The following is a 23,000-nucleotide window of genomic DNA, read 5'->3' as shown; positions in this document are numbered from 1 at the left end:
TTCCCTGCCTGCAACAGGAGTTTCTATGGTGGGCAAAGGCATGTCACCAAAACATGGGACGGCCCTTCACTCTACCCCCTGCCAGCCAAACCATGACAACAGATGCATCAGATTATGTCTGGGGGCCCACATGGCAGGAAGATGCATTCAGGGCATATGGTCACCACAACAAATGCATCTACATATCAACCAGAAAGAGATGCTAGCTGTTCAAAATGCCCTAACAGCCTTCAAGGACTTACTTTATCCAAGACAACTACTGATAAAGACGGACAACACCACAGTCATGTGGTATATAAACAAGGAAGGGGGCACGCACTCACAGTTTTGACCTACCAAATACATCTTCAAGCTCAATTCCTGCCATGAAAACAAAACACTCTGGCAGACGATTTAAGCAGAAACCTTATGGACCCTCACGAGTGTAAACTAAATCCACAAGTCTTCAGCATGATAACAGAGAAATGGGGGAGCCCAGACATAGATCTATTTGCCTCTCCTCAAAATTATCAATTGAAAAGATTCTGCACAAGGACTTATCACAGACAAGCATGGAAAGTGGACGCCCTTTCCTTCAGTTCGAAAAACCTATCAGTTTACGCCTTTCCTCCTCTGCCTTTTCTCCTCAAGGTCCTCCTAAAAGTCAGACAAGAGAAACCAAAGATGATACTAATTGCCCCGGACTGGCCCCTCCAATACTGGTACCCAATCCTAAGGAACTTGTCTCAATGCCCAGCTTGGATCTTGCCTCAAAGACCGCAACTACTGTCCCAGCAAAACAATCAGATCCTGCACAATCAACTACAGACTCTGAACCTGGCAGCATGGCTGATCATGTAGTCATACAAACAACACCTCTCAGTAAAGCTGTGATGGATGTTATTTTGGAAGCCAGAAGGCGTAGTACTAGAAAATCTTATGCTGACAAATCGAAGAGATTCTGTGCTTGGAATCAAGCACAAGGAACTGATAAAGCAAAACCAAATATTCCTCAGATATTGCAATACTTAACTGAGATGCTTGACAAAGGCCCATCTTTCTCATCAATTAAAATCCATGCCTCTGCCATTTCGGCTCATTACAATACAGAGCCACCAATCTTTTCTCATCCTTTACTAAAACAGTATCTTAGAGGAGCCAAAAATTTAAGGCCTCCTAGAAGATCACCATTGCCTGCATGGGACCTCAATTATGTGATGGAAAAGCTCACCCAGCCTCCATTTGAACCAGCTGCTACTGCTGATATAAAGTTTTTATCATGGAAAACAGCTCTGCTACTAGCAGTTACTTCAGCAAGAAGAGTTTCAGAGCTACAGGCCCTTATGGCTATAGAGCCTTTTATCATATTTTACCCAGACAGGGCATCTCTGAGGACAAATCCTACTTTTATGCCTAAGGTGGTTTCCAGTGTGGCTCTCAACCAAACAATTCATCTGCTAACCTTTTATCCAAATCCGCAGAACAAGGGGGAGAGAATTCTGCATTCCTTGGACATACACAGACAACTAAGATTCTACTTAAGCGGGACTAAAGCTCTAAGAAAAACTGAGCAATTACTAGTGACATATGCTGCAGGATCAGAGGGCAAGGCTATTTCAAAGCAGACAGTTTCAAAGTGGATAAGCCACTGCATCCGTTTCTGCTACTTACACCAAGGGCATTAGGTCTCATTCCACTAGAGCTGCAGCTACTTCAGCAGCCTTTCTAAGGGGAATACCAAACAAAGACATTCTAGAGGCTGCTACTTGGAGTTCTGTGCACACCTTTACAAAGCATTATCATTTGCCTCTTTACTCTAAATCCAGAGCAGGCTTTGCCACTGCAGTTCTGCAGGGCCTTATAGCCGCTCCTAATGCTGTTTAGCTCCAGCACCCCCCCAACCATAGCTTTGGGATTCTACCCAAATGTAATGACTGCAACAGTGAAACACGAAGAACATAGTACAGCTGTGTACACTTACCATAAATGTAGATATTCGAGTGTATTCACTGTTGCAGTCCAGGTTACCCTCCCGCCATCCCCCTGTCATTCTGGCGTTTAACTTTCCTTCTCTATCTTCTACAACCTATGTGGTGTATTTGCTTATAGATGAAGGTAAAGTTTATATTGATGCATATATATATATATATATATATATATATATATATATATATTTGCTACCTTTTTGGGGGCACCTGACATCGGGGGCAAGAAAAACTAAAGAAAATGGCGTCGGCTGCATGTTTTATACCCCTGACGACCTGATTTTATGGAAGAGGAGACAGCAACCGACGCAGGACCCAAGACTTTGGAATTCAGGCTGACTGAGGGCAAACTGCCAGCAGATTACCCAAATGTAATGACTGCAACAGTGAATACACTAACATCTACATTTATGGCAAGTGTACACAACTGTACTTTTCTTCCCAACACTTTCTAGTAGCAATGCATATCCCGGGGAAATCCAACGTGATAGCAGACAAGTTCAGCAGGGCAATATTAATGCCTCACGAGTGGTCTCTGAACCAGAACATAATGGAAGAGATTTTCCAGAAATGGGGTCAGCCCTGCTGCGATCCTTTTGCCACTCCCATGAATGCCAAGTGCAGCAGCTACTTTTCCCTAATTCCCCCACCGGGGGAGACATCGAGAGATGCACTTGTACACAATTGGCCCTCAGGACTTCTTTGTGCTTTTCCTCTGTTTCCCCTCATACCCAAAGTCATCCAGAAAGCAAATTCCTTGGGAAGCAGGATGATTCTCATTGCCCCATATTGGCCTCGGCAAATTTGGATCCCCTTCCTCTGGCCTCATCTTTAGGAGAAGCCGTGGACTCTGGACCCAGTTCCAGACCTTCTGATACATATGCCAGGTGCACTTCATCCTTTTCTCCACACCCTCACTTGACAGCATGGCTGCTCCACCTCCCATTTTAGTCAGGCTTCAAAACTTCACTCCAGCAGTCAAACACATATTGATATCCTCTCATAAGGTTTCTACAAGAAGACTATGTACTAGCAAGTGGAAAAGATTTTCTCACTGGGCACAGAATAGAAACATTGACCCTTTTTCTGCGCCTGTTCATTCCATTCTAGAATTTCAGGAGGAACACTTCCAGCAAGGCTCGGCTGCGGCAACTATTAGGGTCCAGCTGGCTGCAATTTCGAATTTAAACACTGGTGACCATTCTCCTAACTTAATGTCACACAGGTTGTGCAAAGCATTTTTAAAAGGTACTTCCTTATTGAGACCTCCTTTTAGGAACCACTTCCTCCTTGGGATTTAAATTTTGTCCTATCCTAACTTACATTGCCACTGTTCGAGCTTTCTTCATCTTGTGACCTCAAGATTTTATTCCTGGAAGACCATTTTTCTAGTAACTGTAACATCTGCCAGAAGAGTCTCAGAGTTACAAGCACTGTCAATCAGACCTCCATATCTGATCTTTCATAAGGATAGGGTATCATTGCGAACAAATCCATCTTTTATACCTAAGGTTTGGTCTCAATCCAATATCAATCAATCCATTGGGCTGGCGGTGTTTTTCCTCAATCATAGGAACAAGGCAGAGTGTAAACTCCATCAGTTGGATGTGCATAGACAGCTCAGATTCTGTTTGCATAGAACTAAAGATTTCAGGAAATCTGATCAATTCTTCATCTACTTCTCTGAGGCAAAAAAGAGTATGCCAGTTTCTAAAGTCACCTTTTCAAATTGGCTCTCAAATTGTATCACCTTTATCTATACCTCCAATAACAGAGAGCGACCATTCAGAATTAGAGATTACTCAACCAGAGCATTAGCTACATCATCTGCTTTTCAGGCCAGAATGTCTATGGACAGTATTTGTGTTGCATCTACATGGACCAATCCTCATACATTTATCACTCATTACAAAGTGGATTTGGCCTCCAGGGACAGGGCCTCCTTTGGTTCCACTGTGCTCAAATGTATACTCTCGTGAGCCACCCGGGAAAAAGGTGCTAGGGACACTGTCCCATCCAAGTAAGAATGAAGGCGAGATAGGACAACATAACATAAAGAAGTTATGTACTCACCATAACGTTCCATGTTTGTTGTCCATCTCGTCATTCATTCTTACAACCCCTCCCTCCTTCCCCTGTCCAAGGACTTCTAGAGGACCTGGTGGTGATCTTTCCTTATTATATGAACTCCTTGACTCAGTTTGTTTCTCCTTGACATGGTGTCACACACACACACACACATATATATATATATATATATATATATATATATATATATATATATATATATATATATATATATAAACAAACAAAAAAGAGCACTCAACAGCCGTTTCCACAGTATAAAAATATAGGTGTTTAATCGAAAGCCACTGTAAAATCCAGCTGGGTATTAGGTCACAGTAAAATATTAACACTGACACACAACCAGTACGTTTTCGTTCGCACGCTTCATCAGATACAGCCATTTTGTTCAATTAATTCAATAAATACTCAGTTCAAACTAGTTGATACTGTTATGCACGAGGGGAAGATGATGGATTTATTGTTAGATGACAGCAAATATACGAAGGTATCTGTTTATGAAGTGCACATAGCATATAAAAAATTTTTTATGTTGAATTATTTGGTACTCGAGGGTTGTTTGGACCTCGAGACCTTTAATTTTTGTTTAACAAAGAGCCTAATGTACCGTCCATATTCAGGATCCCAAAGGTCCACAAGGACATTGAGAACCCCCCTTTAAGGCCAACTGTTGCTGCTGGCCAATCGGTCACTGCACCTATAGCAAAATATTTAGATTTCAAATTAAAAGCATTATTCATGAGTGCTAGTAATGTTTTAAAGGACTCATTGGATTTATTGACCAGTGTAAGGGACATCCAAGTAACAGATAACAGCAATATTATTTTTATCACCATTGATGTAGTCGACCTTTTTACTTCAGTCCCACATAAGGCTGGCTTGGAATTTTTTGAAGAAAAGATAAGGAAGGAAAGTAAAGTCACCGATAAAGAAATATATGTTATGATGATTTTAATGGAGATGGTATTGAACAATAATTATCTTTATTTCGAAGGTGAATTTTTTAAACAGATAAAAGGTGTGGCTATGTGTGCCCCTACATATGCTAATTTGGTCATGGCCTGGTGGGAAGAAAAATTTATTTTAGGATCAAAATTTAAGAATAGTTGGGCCCTCTACAAGAGGTTTTTGGATGATGTATATTCTGGACTGATGGTGAGGAGAAATTCCACGAGTTTTTTGATTATATTTCTAAAAGCACAGAATGTTTGAGGTTTATCTTCAAGATGGGGTACCAAAGTATTGATTACCTAGATGTTAACATTCGGAAAGGACAAGAAGGCTTTGATTCTAAAGTGCATAGGAAAGAAACGTATTGTAATTTCTTTCTTCATTTTAATAGTGCCCATCCATTCCATCAGAAGAGAGGAATATTGAAGAGGCAGTATGTAAGGGGTCGCAAAATGACCTCACTAGACAGTGACTACATGGATGAATGTAATTTGTTGAAGCAAATGTTTTTAGACAGAGGTTACCCAGGGCTATTGATTACTGACTTTCAGAATGAGGTAATCTTACACAGAATTGATAAGTTTTTACCCATTCTAAAATCCATGGACTCTGGCATATTGGAAAAGGGGCAAGTTCCTAATACCAACACGACTGGTGTTTGAGAATATTTTTTGTGTTAGATTATAATGGGGATTCTAGTACCATTAGGAATGTGGTTCAGAGTGAGTGGGACAATTTTGTTAAATTATCAGACCTGAATTAAGGTTTGACATACCCCTGAAATTTGTTTATAGGAAGGGTAGAAATGTTAAGGACCTGTTGCAGAATAAACATAGGGAACCTGTTGCCAAAAAAACTGGGACCTACAAGTGTGGAGCATGTCAGCAGTGTCCTTACATATCTAACACCTCAGAAATTTTTATAAACAGCAGGGGTAGTACTCAAGTCTAAATCCTACAACAATTGTAACAGTAAGGGACTTGTGTATAACAATTGTAACAGTAAGGGACTTGTGTATATTGTTCTGTGCAAAACGTGATGCATTTTATGTGGGTAAAATGGAGAGGTGCTTAAAAGGAAGGATATACGAGCACCTCTATGATGTTAGGAAAGGTAATAACAAGAATGCCTTATGCAAACATGTTCAAGTTTGTGTATCTGCATCTTTTACATTTTTTGTGATTGATGAGGTTTCTGTTGACAAAAGGGGTGGACCATGGGAGACCATGTTAAAATATCATGAATTATACTGGCAGCTGGTTTTAGAAGCCAGTAGATGGCCAGGTTTAAATGAGACGGTCTCCATCACCCCAGTTTTAAAATTGAGAGCTGCCAAGTTATAGTATTCACATTTTACATATATTTTATTGTAACATTTTTATATCTTTTACTTTTAAGTATTTAAGTATTTATTGTGAAGGTCCATACTTAGGTTCCATTATATGAATTTTATTTATGGTGACACCTACAAAAGTTTTATTGAGCATTTTAAGCACAATTTATTTTATCTCCTTACTTATTTATGTAATGTATCTTTAAATTCTCATCCTAAAATTTTTAATCAATTGTATTTGTTTTTAGCATTTTATTGGTCCAGCTAGTTTGAATTGAGTATTTACTGAATTAATTGAACAAAATGGCTGTATCTGATGAAGTGTGTGAACGAAAATGTACTGGTTGTGTGTCAGCGTTAATATTTTACTGTGGCTTAATACCCAGCGGGATTTTACTGTGGCTTTGGATTAAACACCTATATTTTTATACTGTGGAAACGGCTGTCGAGTGCTCTTTTTTGTTTATTGGTTTTCCTGAGCACTTTCCTCCTGAACTTGGGGTGTATATATATATATATATATATATATATATATATATATATATATATTACTCATTAGTATGTTAGCAGCAAACAAGATGTGGAGAGTTGCACCACAGCATTATGAGATACCTACTGCCATGAGACAAGTTTGAGATTTTGAGATTTCCAGCTGTGTGTTCGGCCGAGTCGGAGGCAGGGATTGGCTCCGAACCCATCCAATTAAGAATGAATGGCAATATGGACAACAAACAGGGAACGTTATGGTGAGTACATAACTTATTTTTTCCCTACCTAGACGACATCCTTATCCAGAATCCATCAAGTTCCATGGCCCTACAACACCTGCACTTCACTATGATGTCTGATTCTGACAAGGGAAATGATGGCTTGCCTACAACCAGAGAAGACTGTGATGCTCACATCTTTCTTCGAGGAAATCCTTCCTCTCATATCCATCTCAGCCAGGGAATTCCTCAGAATCCTAAGTTTCATGGCCTCGACTATTCCCATGGACCCCCTGGCAACGCTACACATGAGGATGGTCCAGTGGTTTCTGAGAACAATTTGGAAACAACACTTACATCCTCTAGAGTTCATGATTCCTATGCTGTCATGCCTGACCAGGAAACTGAAGTGGTGGATCTCCCAGATCCAGTAAAATCCTGGCCTGCCCCTACAGCGCATACCCCCCAACCAGGATCTCTGTGCAGATGCATTGGACACAGGTTGGGGTGCAACCTTATGAAAATGGAGAGTGAGGAAGAGTGGACACCCACTGAACAAAAAGAACACATCAACATCAGGGAAATGAGCACCTTGATAACTTGCCTTGGACATTTTCAGGGGTAATTTTCTACCAGGCACCATGAGGTAGTATACAGGTAATACCACTGTGCTGTGGTACATAAACAAATGGGGGGGGGACAAATTCCTACCTTCTGTGCAGATTAGCACTGCAGGGTTGGGAAATGGCCCTGGAGAATCAGATCTTACTTCAAGCAGTAGATATACCCTCCGCAGACAATGTGATGGCAGATTCATTAAGCAGGACCATGACCCTGTCTCACAAATGGATGATGAACAGGAACGTGTTTCTGGACCAAGTACATCGATAGAGTATTCCACATGTGGATCTCTTTGCCTCCCCCATGAACAGACAGCTCCCAACCTTCTGCTCCAGGACACCTCATCTAGAGGCTTGGAAGGTGGACGTGCTCTCGGTCTCCTGGAAGGGGATGTACACCTATGTATTCCCCCCCTTCCCCTCTCATACAAACAGTCCTACTGAAAATTCATATGGAACAGCCTCAAATCTTGCTGGTGACTCCCTGTTGGCCAAGTCAGCATTGGTTCCTCCTGCTATTTCACCTAGCCAAGGGCAATCACCACAAGTTACCCCAATGAGTGGACCTGCTCACACAGGACAAGGGAACACTCTTACACCCTCAAGTGCCCATGCCAAATCTCACATTGTGGGGATAAGACATTGATTCCCTTCATACACTTATACATGTATGATCCAGGTTCTGCAGGAGGCCAGAAAACTAGCTACCAGAAAATCCTACCTGACTAAATGGAAGAGATTTTCTTTATGGTGTCAGAGAAACAACTTACAACCACTGATGGCAGAGCCCCCAGTGTTCTTGTCTTACCTGTGTGACCTTATGAAGTCTGGACTATCCTATTCCTCCATTAAAATTCACCTGTCTGCCATCTCAGCATGCCTGCCTTTGGTACCACCTCTGGCATCTAGGATGGAAGTAAAACTCTTTCTGAGAGGGTCATTACATCTCAGACCCCCAAGGAAGCCCATCCCTTCTCCTTGGGATCTGAACTTTGTCCTAGAAAAATTGACACTGCCACCCTTTGAACCAGCCAGAGACTGCACCCTCCAATATTGCGTTTGGAAGACTATACTCTTGATGGCCATCTCCTCAGCCAGAGGGGTTGTGGAACTCCAGGCCCTTATGGCACACCTCCCCTTCACTGTCTTACACAAGGACAGGATATATTTGCATACTGTAACCCTACCTTCATCTCTGAAGTAGTCAATGAACTGTCCTTGACAGCTCAGGTACTATTTGGTCAAAACCAAATCCCTCTGCAAATCTGACAGGCTCTTCATCTCCTACCACCCAAGAACTCTGGGTCAACATGTTTCCAAGCAAACCATATCCTCTTGGATATCTAAGACCATTTCCTTCTGTTACACTTACCATGGTAGGTCACTCCCAGCCCCAGTAAGGGCACACTTCAGGGTAGTGTCCTCCTCTGGGGCATTCCTCAAGGGATTGGACACAGCTGCTATCCTGGAGGCAGCTACTTGGTCCTCCGTTCACACATTCACTAGACACTACAAACTGGACATGGTCTCTAAAGCCAAGGCAGGATTTGCCAGAGCCATCCTTCATGGGTTTGTGAAAAGTGCTTCTGGACCACCTCCCCTTTCTGTAGGACAGGAGCTTTTGCACTCTCCCTGATGTGATGAATACAGTAGCATATTTATTTATTTACATTTGTTTACTGGGAAAGTCTGACTGGGCCAGAAGCCCATTTTCTGCAGAGGCCCAGGGAGAAAAGCTCCACAGAAATATAAACAATATAAAGTAATTAGATAGTACAATAGTATACAATACAGTAAGAGGCAGAGTACACATATTCTAGTTAGTCTATACAAAGTAGTAGCATGTGAATAGGAGTGATAGGACATAGTATAGTCGTGTAAGAACTTACCATAACCTTAGATGTTCTTTTCTATATGCAGCTGTATAGTTTCCCACCCAGCCTTCCCTCTCGCACTTGCCTAATTCCAGACTTCTGGAGTACCCACTCCCTAGTCGCTGATTCCGGCGGCATTCAGTTCTGAAGAAAATGTGTACTGACTTCCGCTTTATACCAGACGTCTATTTACAACCGACGTTCAAGAGAGAGGCGCAGGATGTCCCACCCACCCTAGCGGTAGCATTTAACTTTTGTATAATGGCAGGACGTACTATAGTTCACCAGATGCAAACTCCCTGATGTCATGAATACAGCAGCATATAGAAGAGGAGAACATCTAAGGTTATGGTAAGTTCTTACACAACAATATTTTCTCATGGTAAGTGGTTACTTATCCTGAGAAGCAAGTCTTTTGAAATTGGGCCCATTGTGTCCCTCTATAAGTATGTACAACAATTGCTTGAACTACAGCCTCTCATTCCATTATTATCCATTTTGTATTTATCAACTGGATTAACTTGATTGTGCTTATTCAGAAAATATCTTAATGTTTCCCCCTTTTTAAATAGAAAGTCAGCAGAGTCCCTTAAAACATTGGCTATATGCAGAATGGCTTTTAAAATTTTCCACATATTACATAGTGCTTGTAATCTCCCCAACATCCAAAAAATTAATTTCACAGCTGATATTTTTTCCTTAGTGTCGTTAGCTGTATTCACCTTGCTATCTCCCATACATAGAATAACAGGTTTATATCTGTCACTTCTCCAACTTGATTTCGTGTCTAACTGCTTCTTGAAAACTCAGGATTTGAAGCAAAGCCAGTGACAAATATAGATTAGTTTTTAGCTGTAATCGTATGCAAATTTAGTTTGGGAAATAAAGCTTTTTAAAACTTCATTTGCAACATGAGGTTATTAACTTTTACAGTAAATATCAGAGTACTACAGCTTGTGAACCTAGCATGGCTTGTTCAGGAATACATTTTTTTAAACTGGCACCAGTCATCTGCTAGCATATAGTTTATAGCCTGGGCTCACTGGTCAGCTTCATAATTGATAATAAACATTTTCATTCTGCATATGGGTAGACAAGACCGGCATTAATGTTGTTGGTATCTGTGATTAATTTGTTGAGTACAGGAGGAAAGCTTTCACACCAAAGAATAAATATGCCTTTTGCAGGAAACATCTCTGAATAGGAGTTTTGTGTTGATCAGGCAGGCTTTTTGTAACCTTTTTTGCTTGCAGATTGTTGTCCATCTGTCGTCTTTATCATTTTGACTATGCATCCTTTTGCATTTCTTGCATATAGCTATTTTTTCAGAGGATAAATTGTGCAAACTGAAGGAATATGTCATATTGCTGAAATTATAAAAATGTTTGCAGACTAACCTGTAAAGAAAAACTGTTTTTAATTTTTTTGATTAGAAGTGTTGGGGTTCAAAAGAGGGACAAAGGTCTTAGATCAAGAGTTCTGATTACAGGAGGCTCTACTAAAATTGAAGAGAAAGCCAGATTTTCCAAAGAATGGACTTTTAACTGGGTCTTTTTACAAAACTATAGAGTATAGAAGTGAAAGATGAGGTACATGATGTGTAATGAATCTTAAACAGTTTTGATGTTCTTCGTGTTTCACTGTTGCAGTCATTACATTTGGGTAATCTGCTGGCAGGTTGCCCTCATTCGGCCTGAATTCCAAAGTCTTGGGTCCTGCGTCGGTTGCTGTCTTCTCTTCCATGACATCAGGGGTATAAAACATGCAGCCGACGCCATTTTCTTTAGTCTTTCTTGCCGCCCGGTGCCCGAAGCAGAAGTATTTTGCAAGTACCAGTCGGCCGACTACTGAAATATTCGAGTTTGAGTTTCAGAACCGAAGTCTTCACTAAAGCTAAGTACCCCGTTGGGGAAACATTTTTCTTGCTTTTTACCGATGTCAGAAAAAGTTAATAATTCTATTACTTGTGGGAAGCAAATACCTCATAAGGATTTCCATTTATACTGTATTCCTTGCGTAGGCCCTGATCACAACATGCCTGGCTGTCGGTTTTGTGCTAGATTTAACCAATGCACTATTAAGCGTCAGTATATTTTTGCATCAAAGTATTTTGGAAACAGATTTAACTATCCAGAAATGTTGTCGGATAGCAATCCGACTACCGAAGTACATAAAAAACGCAAAGAAAAGGACAGAGAAAGGCAGTCAAGATCCAAAACAGATGACGAAGCTTCTCCTAAGCTGTTTGCCGGTATTCAGTGAGGTGCTTTCGCAGCCCCTGATACCCGCTACCTTCGAGTCGCAGGCCTCTACCGACACCCATGTGGAGTCCGGCATGCCACAAGATACGCAAGGTATTGGACCGATGGCTGTATCTTCCCTCGGATGGGTCCGGAGCCGCTGAGCAGGCACCAGCTTCTGAGGGGGTATTCAGACCTCAACATTTGTATATCAAACCGACGACAGCAAAACCAAAGACAAAAGCAACTTCTAAAAATAAAAAACTGGCGCATGAGCCATGGGCACATGCCTCTATGCCTAAAAAACAGATGATCAAAATGGCTGAAGACCTTATTACCTTGATCAGTGGTACCCATCCCCCTCCTGATAAGAGGCCTAGGCAAGACACTGATTATGAATCTTCAGATCAGGTTTCTATTTCTTCTGATTCCTCTTCTGATCAGGAATTATCTTTACCTCCCTATGAGGATTCTGATGCTGAGGAGTCTATTCAATCTGCATCTCTGCCTGAGGATTATTCATTTGGAGAAACCTTGCATACTTTGAGGGAGCATTTTCACTGGGAGAGTCAAGACTTCTTAGAATCAAAAAAGAGGCTCAGGCATTTCCTTCTCCCTCAGCACAAGCCTTTGGCCATTCCCTCTGTTTTAGACATTGTGGATAATATGTTTTCGGAGTCAAGCTTGACCCCTGACTTCTTACTTCTGGCTCCCAGTAAGCCTGACAGATATTACAGGGTCCCTGACTCACGTACATTTTTATTTAGAAACCCTGCTGCTGATCCTGAAACTATTTCACTGGGTCCAAAGGGAGTAAAGGCCTCAACAGCAAAAAATCCTACCCCCTCTGACAGAGATTCAGGGGCACTGGACAGATAGGGAGAAAGGGTTTATACATATGCAACCTTGGCAGTCAGGGCCTTAAACTGTCAATTTCATATGCTTAAATACCAACAACATGTTATGGGATTGCTGAAACAGAAAATTATGTTGATTTCAGAATGTGCAGAAAATAAAGAATTGCAGGAATTATTGCATGCAGCTGAACAAGTTGGAAAACCTACTTTACAATGTGGTTTTGATTCTTTAGAGGCCTCCTGCAGGGCCACAGTTAATGGATCTGTGATTAGGAGGCATGCCTGGTTAAAGGAACAAAATTTGCATGATCATGTTAAAGCTAAATTTCTAGATGCACCTTTACAGCATGATTCTCTGTTTGGTATTAAGGCAGAAGAGGTTTTAAAGAAAATGGAAGACAAAACTAAGTCTATGCAAACTGTTAAAGACTTCTTACAAGTGCAGGCACCCAGATTCAGTAGACACTGGCCTACAAAAAATTGGTCCTTTCCTGTGTCACACAGAGCTCAAAGGGGCAAATCCAGACGCCCTAAGGGTTCCAGATACCAGGCGTAAGACTCATACAGGTCAAAGCAGTGGGGTGCATCCACCTCCAAATCTGGAGGAGATAAAGCGCAAATCTACAGAAAACAATCCCAATGACTTCCCTCTGCCTACACCAAGCACTTATCTTTTGGCAGCACCCATAGGGGGAAAATTAGCACTTTTTGCTCAAAATTGGCAGTTAATAACCCAGGACAAGTGGTACTAAACAGCATATCACAGGGATACAGATTCCATTTCCACACTCTGCCAATGGCAAATGGTTGGCCAGATCTGCCAAAACTTCAATGGGCAGAGGCACAGAAACAGGTTACATCCCTCATGGATATGGGGGCCATTCAGGCAGTACCAGAACAGGAAAAAGGATAAGGTTTTTACTTAAGACTCTTCTTGGTACCCAGAAAGGACAAGGCCTGGTGGCCAATACTGGATTTATCGATTTTGAACACATACCTGGACATTCCAAAATTCAAAATGCTGACTTTGCAGCAGCTTCTGCCCATGCTGGGCAAGAATGCTTGGCTGGTGACTTTAGACCTAAAAGAGGCATACCTGCATGTCCCAGTAAGACAGTCATGCAGAAGATACCTCAGATTCAAGGCTGGCTTAATGCATTACCAATTTTCTGCACTGCCCTTTGGCTTATCTACTGCGCCCAGAGTCTTTACAAAGTGCCTGGCACCAGAAATTGCATTTTGCAGACAAAGACGTATGCAAATATATCCTTACTTGGATGACTGTCTCATTCAAGCAGAGAACAAGGACACTCTTCTTCGACAGCTGGCGTTTGTGAAAAGGCTTCTAACATGCCTAGGGTACACAATAATGAAAAGAAATCACAACTGGTACCCTCTCAAAAGATAACTTTCCTGTGTGCAAGCTTGAATACAACTGCCCAGATGGCTTACCTCATGCCAGACAAACAAAGGCAACTGACTACTTACTTCAAACTGATGGCAACAAAAACCCAGTCTTCTGCAAGACAAATTCTGCAGGCTCTGGGCTTCATGACATCCTGCAGCCTACTAATTCCATATGCAAGACTGCGTATGAGGAAACTTCAATGGTACCTAAACAGTTTATGGAGTCAACATTCACACAGTCTGGAAACAATGATTCCTCTCATTCCCTGCCTGCAACAGGAGTTTCTATGGTGGGCAAAGCCCTGTCACTAAAACATGGGACGGCCCTTCACTCTACCTCCTGCCAGCCAAACCTTAACAGACGCATCGGATTATGCCTGGGGGGCCCACATGGCAGGAAGACGCATTCAGGGCATAGGGGCACTAAAACAAATGCATCTACATATCAACCAGAAAGAGATGCTAGCTGTTCAAAATCCCCTAACAACCTTCAGGGACTTACTTCATCCAGGACAACTACTGATAAAGACGGACAACACCACAGTCATGTGGTATATAAACAAGCAAGCGGGCACACACTCATACCCCTTTGCACATTAGCCATGGCACTGTGGGACACAGCTTTGACGTACCAAATACATCTTCAAGCTCAATTCCTTCCAGGAAAACAAAACACTCTGGCAGATGATTTAAGCAGAAACCTTATGGATTCTCACGAGTGGAAACTAAATCCACAAGTATTCAACATGAAAACAGAGAAATGGGGGAGCCCAGACATAGATCTATTTGCCTGTCCTCAGAATTATCAATTGAAAATATTCTGCAGAAGGACTGATCACAGACAGGCATGGAAAGTGGATGCCCTATCCTTCAGTTGGAAAAACCTGTCAGTTTACGCCTTTCCTCCTCTGCCTCTTCTATCCAAGGTCCTCCTAAAAGTCAGACAAGAGAAGCCAAAGATGATATTAATTGCCCCGGACTGGCCCCAATACTAGTACCCAATCCTAAGGAACTTGTCTCAATACCCAACTTGGACCTTGCCTCAAAGACCACAACTACTGTCCCAGCAAAACAATCAGATCCTGCACAATCAACTACAGACTCTGAACCTGGCAGCATGGCTAATCATGTAATCATACGAACAACACCTCTCAGTAAAGCTGTGATGGATGTCATTTTGGAAGCCAGAAGGCCTAGTACTAGAAAATCTTATACTGACAAATGGAAGTGATTCTGTGCTTGGAATCAAGCAGAAGGAATTGATACAGCAGAACCACATATTACTCAGATATTACAATACATAACTGAGATGCTTGACAAAGGCCTATCCTTCTCAACAATCAAAATCCATGCCTCTGCCATTTCAGCCCATTACAATACAGAGCCACCAATCTTTTCTCATCCTTTACTAAAGCAGTATCTTAGAGGAGCCAAATATTTAAGACCACCTAGAAGATCGCCATTACCTGCATGGGACCTCAGTTATGTGTTGGAAAGGCTCACCCTGCCTCCATTTGAACCAGCCGCTACCGCTAATATAAAGTTCTTATCATGGAAGACAGCTCTGTTACTAGCAATTACTTCAGCAAGAAGAATTTCAGAGCTACAGGCCCTCATGGCTGTGGAGCCTTTTATCATATTTTACCCAGACAGGGGGTGTCTGAGGACAAATCCTACTTTTACGCTTAAGGTGGTTTCCAGTGTGGCTCTTAACCAAACAATTCATCTGCCAATATTTTATCCAAATCCGCAGAACAAAGGGGAGAGAATTCTGCATTCCTTGGATGTACACAGACAGCTATGATTCTACTTGAGCAGGACTAAAGCTCTAAGAAAAACTGAGCAATTACTAGTGACATATGCTGCAGGATCAGAGGGAAAGGCTATCTCAATGCAGACAAGGCTATTTCAATGCAGACAATTTCAAAGTGGATAAGCCACTGCATCTGTTTCTGCTACTTACACCATGGTAAACCTGTGCCCAAGGGCATTAGGTCTCATTCCACCAGAGCTGCAACTACTTCAGCAGCCTTTCTCAGAGGAGTACCAACCAAAGACATTCTAGAGGCTGCTACTTGGAGTTCTGTTCACACCTTTACAAAGCATTACCATTTGCCTCTCTAAGTCCAGGGCAGGTTTTCCCACTGCAGTGCTGCAGGGCCTTCTAGCCTCACCTAATGCTGTTTAGCTCCAGCCTCCCAACCATAGCTTTGGGATTCTACCCAAATGTAATGACTGCAACAGTGAAACATGAAGAACATAGTACAGTTGTGTACACTTACCATAAATGTAGATGTTTGAGTGTATTCACTGTTGCAGTCCAGGTTACCCTCCCGCCTTCCCCCTGTCATTCTACAGTTTATCTTTCCTTCTCTATCTTCTACAACCTATGTGGTGTATTTGCTTGTAGATGAAGGTAAAGTTTATATTGATGCCTGTATATATATATATATATGTATGTATATATATATATAGATTCACTTTATAACCTCGAAATGCTGAAATATCGAATTTCAGTATCTCGAGACTATAAAACCGAATCTACAAAACACCGACAAACAAAAACCGCGAAACCACATAACCGAAAACACCGCACACACTACACTAAACATACAACACAACACCCACATCACAACATAAACAAAAAAACAGCAAACATACACAACTCACACACACATAAGTAGGGGGGCAAGCCCCCCTGCACCCCCCCCCCTACTTATATATACTAACTCCGAGATCGCACAAACACAACACAAAAGCTCACTCACACACGCACATTCTCCAATCCCTCACACACACTCTAACTCCCACTCAAAACCCTTACAAAACACTCACTTACCTGACATAACACCTACATCCAAACACGGCACCGCGCACCAACAAAACACAAACCCGGACATTACGTAGTGCAACTTCATAACCGCGAATTCAACATATTTTCGACATACGTCAAATTCGCGATTATGAATGTTCGTTATTTTTAACATTCGACTTTATAGCTTCGAGATACTGAAATTTGACATTTCAGTATTTCGATGTTATAAAGTGAACCCATATATATATATATATATATATATATATATATATATATATATATATATATATAATATTGCTACCTTTTTGGGGGCATGAAAAACTAAAGAAAATGGCGTCGGCTGCATGTTTTTATACCCCTGACGTCATGGAAGAGAAGACGGCAACCGACGCAGGACCCAAGACTTTGGAATTCAGGCCAACTGAGGGCAACCTGCCAGCAGATTACCCAAATGTAATGACTGCAACGGTGAATACACTCAAACATCTACATTTATGGTAAGTGTACACAACTGTACTTTATGGAAAGATTCTGTGCATGAAGTTGTAAGTGAAATAGTTTGAGCAACAGTAAGGCCGTGGGTACTGATATATTATTCCTGTAGTCATGTAGAAAAAGAAAATTGGTTTCTTAATAAATGCTGTAATGGGTAGATAAATTCATGATGTCTTGAACTTTATTAGAAACGGAACTAATGTAGTCGTATAGTTTTCTACATTTCTTTATATCATCCTGTAGTCTTTGGAGAATAGTTTCAAGAGTTAGGTTATGATTAAATGGAATCAGCTTTATTGACATTTGGATGGCTTAGAGTACAAAAAAAATTTAATTAATATTATCGGAGGAAGAATAAATTTCTGAATGATGGCTCCAGTCTTGTGGCTTATTCAAATAACTTGGCTTTTTTCCTCATTTTAGTTCCCTTCAGCATTTGAGTTTAATGAAATTTTCCTGGTCACCATTTTGGATCACCTATACAGTTGTCTTTTTGGTACATTTCTATGCAACAGTGAACAGCAGAGAGTAAAAAAGGTAAGTCAAGTGGTAGTGCCATTATTTTTAATTTAATTCTGGCATTGTGAAATGTCTAAGGAATGAATGCTCTGGCTTGCGGGTTTTAAAAGTAACCTTACAATGATGTCAGTTTCCTTTTCTGATTGTAGATCTACCAAATAAAAACAGTAGGTAAAGTATATCCAACGTCAGGCCTTTCTTGATGGATCCTTTGACTGGATTTTTTCTAACATTCACAATCTTGCATTTTTCTCAGACATTCCGACACTTGGACACACACAGTCATTGCAGCACATGCCCCTTGATGTTGTCCGTATGGTGAGCATGCATGTGTATCCCCTGAGGCTGCAAGTTCTGTCCTCGCACAGTCTGGATCTTGAGCCTGACCTACTTCATTAAAAAACTTCCTGCATCCACTGCCTAGATACATATCATCCCTGTAGCTATCACATGACCGGCCAAAACCATAACCAGCATTGGCTTTACAGTTTTAAGGAAGAGCATGATGTGAAGCACTGACCTACTTGTCATTGGTTCAAACCTACCATTTGGAGGCATTAAATGGATAAGCCATTGGCTTACATTCTTACAAGGAAGATGGTAGCTTTTGAAATTTCTGTGCACTGGAATGGGTGGGAAAGTCCTATGTTGAGCCCTAGGCCTTATCAAGTGCACCATAATAAGAGCTAAGTTTGTGGAAGTATGTCATGGCCTAGTCCTCCTGGAAGGAAGCCTGTTTCTGGAATGGCTTTCTTGACCCTGCATGTGCTGAGCTTTTCCTTAGCAAGTGAATGCAGAAGCCCATCATTTTTTTCACTTCTGTAGCTGAGGAAAAACCCAGAAAAGACTAAGTTCTGATATCACTTAGGCCTCACTTGATCTGCTGGAGTTTAAAACTGCCTGGGATGATCATCAGGAGCAGTCTTTGGATTCATCTATCCAAAGATCAGAGTTGAATGAGATTAAGCTGTTCCTCTCAGCCCCCCCCCCCCATAACATGGTCTGTTACAGGTTGGGGAAGAGTGATGGATTATCCATTACCAGAGCTCATATGTCAAAGGCCTAGACATTAAACAAGCATCCAGTGTTTCCTGGGACCTTGAGTCACAGGTGTAGAAATGCAACATTAGGGAATGTAGCCTAGAGCAGGTTTGTTTTATCTTTGTCTCCTTTGGCAGATGAGCTCTTGGGCACTGCTTCTTCAATTTGTGTCACACATTCGTACTCCTGACAGTATGCTAATACCCGACCAGCACCAGTTGAGAGCTAACCCCAGGAACCAGTTGGTAAGGCTCCCACTTAAGTCCTTATTGTCAGTGAGACAGACTCTTAACTGAAGCTTCCAACAGCCCCTCTGACTGACCATCTTTGGAGACACCTCAGTAGTTTATGAAGTCCTTTATGCACTGGCCTCCTGCTGCCTTGTTCCTTCCCCCTTAAGTGCCTCATTTTGTACCCGAGAGAGAGAGAATGAGCCCCGGATTATCCCATCTTCCTCTGAGCTGGTCATTACGGTTGCTATTGTTTCATCCTATAAGCTCCTTCAGTCCTGAAAAAGATAGGAGAGTGAGTGAGTCATCCAGCTGATTAGAATGAGTTATTGCCAGCCATTGTTGAACTGACTTCTTCATAAACTTCTTGGTCCATTATAGGCAACAGGACCACACTAATTTGCTATCTTACCATCTTGCAGTGAATCTAAATCACTGGACAGGTGTGACAAGGGAATGTACTCCTGCTACATTGGTTCTTGAGCTTTTCCTCTCACCTTTCCAGATTCCAGTCTTCCTTCATGGAGCAGGCCCTGGACCAGCTTGCCTATAGTGGATGTAAAACGTGTACACACCCCTGTTAAAATGCCAGGTTTTTGTGATATAAAAAATGAGACCACAATAAATAATTTCAAAACTTTTTTAATGTGACCTATAACCTGTACAATTCAATTGAAAAATCTGTTAGGGGAAAAATATAAAATATAAAAAAAATACAATAAGCTGGTTGCATAAATGTGCACACCCTTAAACTAATACTTTGTTGAAGCACCTTTTGATTTAATTACAGCATTCAGTCTTCTTGGGTTGGGGTCTGTCAGCATGGCACATCTTGACTTGGCAATATTTGCCCACTCTTCCTTGCAAAAGTGCTCCAAATCTGTCAGATTGTGAGGGCATCTCTTGTGCACAGCCCTCTTCAGGTCACCTCACAGATTTTCTATTGGATTTACGTCTGGGCCATTCCAGAAGTTTAATTTTCCTCTGGTGAAGCCATTTTTTTGTTGATTTGGATGTATGCTTGGGGTCGTGTTGAAAGGTGAAATTCCTCTTCATCTTCAGCTTTCTAGCAGATGACTGAAGTTTTTGGGCCAAAAGTGACTGGTATTTGGAACTGTTCATAATTCTCTCCACCATGACTAAAGCCCCAGTTCCAGCTGAAGAAAAGCAACCCCAAAGCATGATACTGCCACCACCATGCGTCACCGTGGGGATGGTGTTCTTTTAGTGATGCAAAGTGTTGTTTTTGCGCCAAATGTACCTTTTGGAATTGTGGTCAAAAAGTTCAGCCTTGGTCTCATCAGACCATGACATATTTTCCCACATGCTTTTGGGAGACTTGCGGTATTGTTTTGCAAATTTTAGCCGGGCCTGGATGTTTTTCTGTGTAAGAAAAGGCTTTTTTCTTGCAACCCAACCCCATAGGCCAGACATATGGAGAATACGAGAGATTGTTGTCGCATGTAGTACACATCCAGTACTTGCCAGAAATTCCTGTAGCTCCTTCAGAGAGGCTGCCAAAAGACCTACAACAACACTGAACAGTTTTTGTCTTGTCTTTTAATCACTTTTGGAGGGGCATCCACTTCTTTGCAACGTCACTGTTGTCCCATATTTTCGCCACTTTTGATGGCTGTCTTCACTGTGTTCCATGGTATATCCAATGCTGTGGAACTTTTTTTGTACCCTTCTCCTGACTGATACCTTTCAACTATGAGATCTCTTTGATGTTTTGTAAGCTCTGTGCGAACCATGGCTTTTGCTGTAGCAGGCAACTGAGTAAATGTCAGGAAAATCCTACTAGGACAGCTGAACTTTATTTGGGGTTAATCAGATTCTCTCTAATTGATGGCAGATGTGTACCCAAGAAGACTGAATGCTGTAATTAAAGCAAAAGGTGCTTCAACAAAGTATGTCTAAGGGTGTGCATACTTGTGCAACCAGCTTATTGTGAGTTTATTTTTATATATATTTTTCCCCTAACAGATTTGTTTGTTTTTCAATTGAATTGTACAGGTTATAGGTCACATTAAAGGTGGAAAAGTTTTGAAATGATTTATTGTGGTCTCATGTTTTATATCTCAGAAACCTGGCATTTTAACAGAGGTGTGTACACTTTTTATATCCACTGTACATCCCAGAGTCTGAACCTAAGAAAGAAGTGCACAAGAATGTATAGATGTCACTCAGAAATTTAAGAATATAGTTGGTACTGTAATCAAGAAAAGTTAGCGTTGTTTGCAGGTCGATACTTATTTTGTACCCGATGAAACCAGAAAGGGACATCTAAGTGTTGTGAAACATCTTGAGACAGTTACAAGTCTTTTAATGACTATAAAGGCTATAGCTGCAAACTATGTACCCACACATGAATTGCTCCAGCAATACCTATGTTTATGGGGGCATGATAAAATGAAGGATCTAGGGGTATGGATTAAAAAGGATTTTGTTTGGGAAGAGACTGAAAAGATAATGAAAAACTGAGAAATTGGAAGTTCTTGTTTATGGATCGCAAAATACAAGCAGTGAAAAATATTTTAGTCCCTTTAGTTTTATATACAGGTCAGTAATATTTTTATCAACCAGAGAAGAATTTGTGGACAATAAAGAGTTGAAGAAATTTATCTGAAAGGGGAATATGTCAAGAGTCAAGTGGGATAAGTTGATCCTTCCAGCAGAATAAAATGGTTTAGGATTACCTAACTTGAACTGATATTTTCAAAATGGAAAGGGATGATGATGAAATGAAGGAGCAATTCAAGAAATAAGGAGAGAGAGTGGGATTTTTGATGCAGATCCTTAAAGAGAATAACAGCCGTACAGAATATTATATTCATAAAGAAAAAGTGTTTTTTTAAGAACTAAGCCAATAGGAAAATGGAAAAAGTAGATTTTGACCATAAAGATCACTGCAGTTAGGATTACAAATAAGCAAGAGGGGTTGGAATTAATTGGAGAAAACTGGAAAATGAACCAAATTATTTGGAGCAAATAACTACAGAGGGAGGGATAATAGAATTGGAAGAGACCAAGAAGACATTTGGACCATGGCTTAAAACTTAGTACCGAGAAATACATTATAGTACCATTTGGGAAGCCGGCCATCCAGGTAACTACGTCATCAGTAAAACACCCCTAAAAGTTGATTCAGTAGGAACTGAGAACTCATGTATTTGGTAACCTAGCCTCTGACCAACATGTGTCCGTAGTAGTAAGAAAATCCTTCTATGTTGCTCAGCTTATAAGCATGAGCATGATATCTAGGTCCATAGAGGGTATCATGCCACTGTACTTGACCCTCATCAGACCCATCATAGAGTATAATGCCCACTTTGGTTTGTAACTGACCAGACTTGTGCAGCAGCTGGAATGCCCACAAAGGTTCCTTAGAAAAAGAATGTAGGGAATAAACACAATGTCCTGTACTGATTCCTCAAAATCCTGTTTCTTTACTTGTTATCATACAGACTTCTGAGAGGTGATTTTTGCCTGCCATACAAGGCATTAGTGGACTTTCTTGTGATGAAATTTTTGCAAATCCACAAAACAATCAGCATCAGAACTGCTAGATTAACATAAAATAGGATGTTTTGAAGAGAGAGAGAGAGATGTTTCTCAGAGAATTCCCATTCTGTGGAACAGGCTTCCCCATCCATTTGATTCAAAGTTCCTCCCTATCCTTGTTTAAGCAGAGCTTGGCCCAGTGGATGGGTAATCAGAAATTCACCCCTTGTCTGGCGCCTGTGTCTTTGATGGACAGAGGCAGTCAGTAAATTTTCCTCTATATAAATCAAAATGTGTGAGTCACATTTGGGTTGCACAGCTAGGCTTATAAGAGCCCTAGTGGTCATTATCCTGGTGT

General features: G+C 41.2%; 1 protein-coding gene across 2 annotated transcripts in view; it reads left to right on the top strand.

The window, feature by feature from the left end:
* The window catches only part of MTMR1 (myotubularin related protein 1), a 1,550,898-nt gene that overhangs the window by 1,284,734 nt on the left and 243,164 nt on the right, over positions 1-23,000 (top strand). For both annotated transcript variants that reach the window (XM_044057166.1, XM_044057165.1), the window contains one exon: positions 17,772-17,885. In XM_044057166.1, the coding sequence (XP_043913101.1) occupies positions 17,772-17,885 (114 nt within the window). The remainder of the gene's footprint in view (positions 1-17,771; positions 17,886-23,000) is intronic.

Source organism: Protopterus annectens, chromosome 15.part0, assembly GCF_019279795.1.
Source record: "Protopterus annectens isolate FY-2018-M chromosome 15.part0, PAN1.0, whole genome shotgun sequence".
NCBI classification, from domain to species: Eukaryota; Metazoa; Chordata; order Ceratodontiformes; family Protopteridae; genus Protopterus; species Protopterus annectens.
The sequence above is the reverse complement of the archived record's forward strand: the minus strand, read 5'-3'. Positions and strand labels throughout refer to the sequence as shown.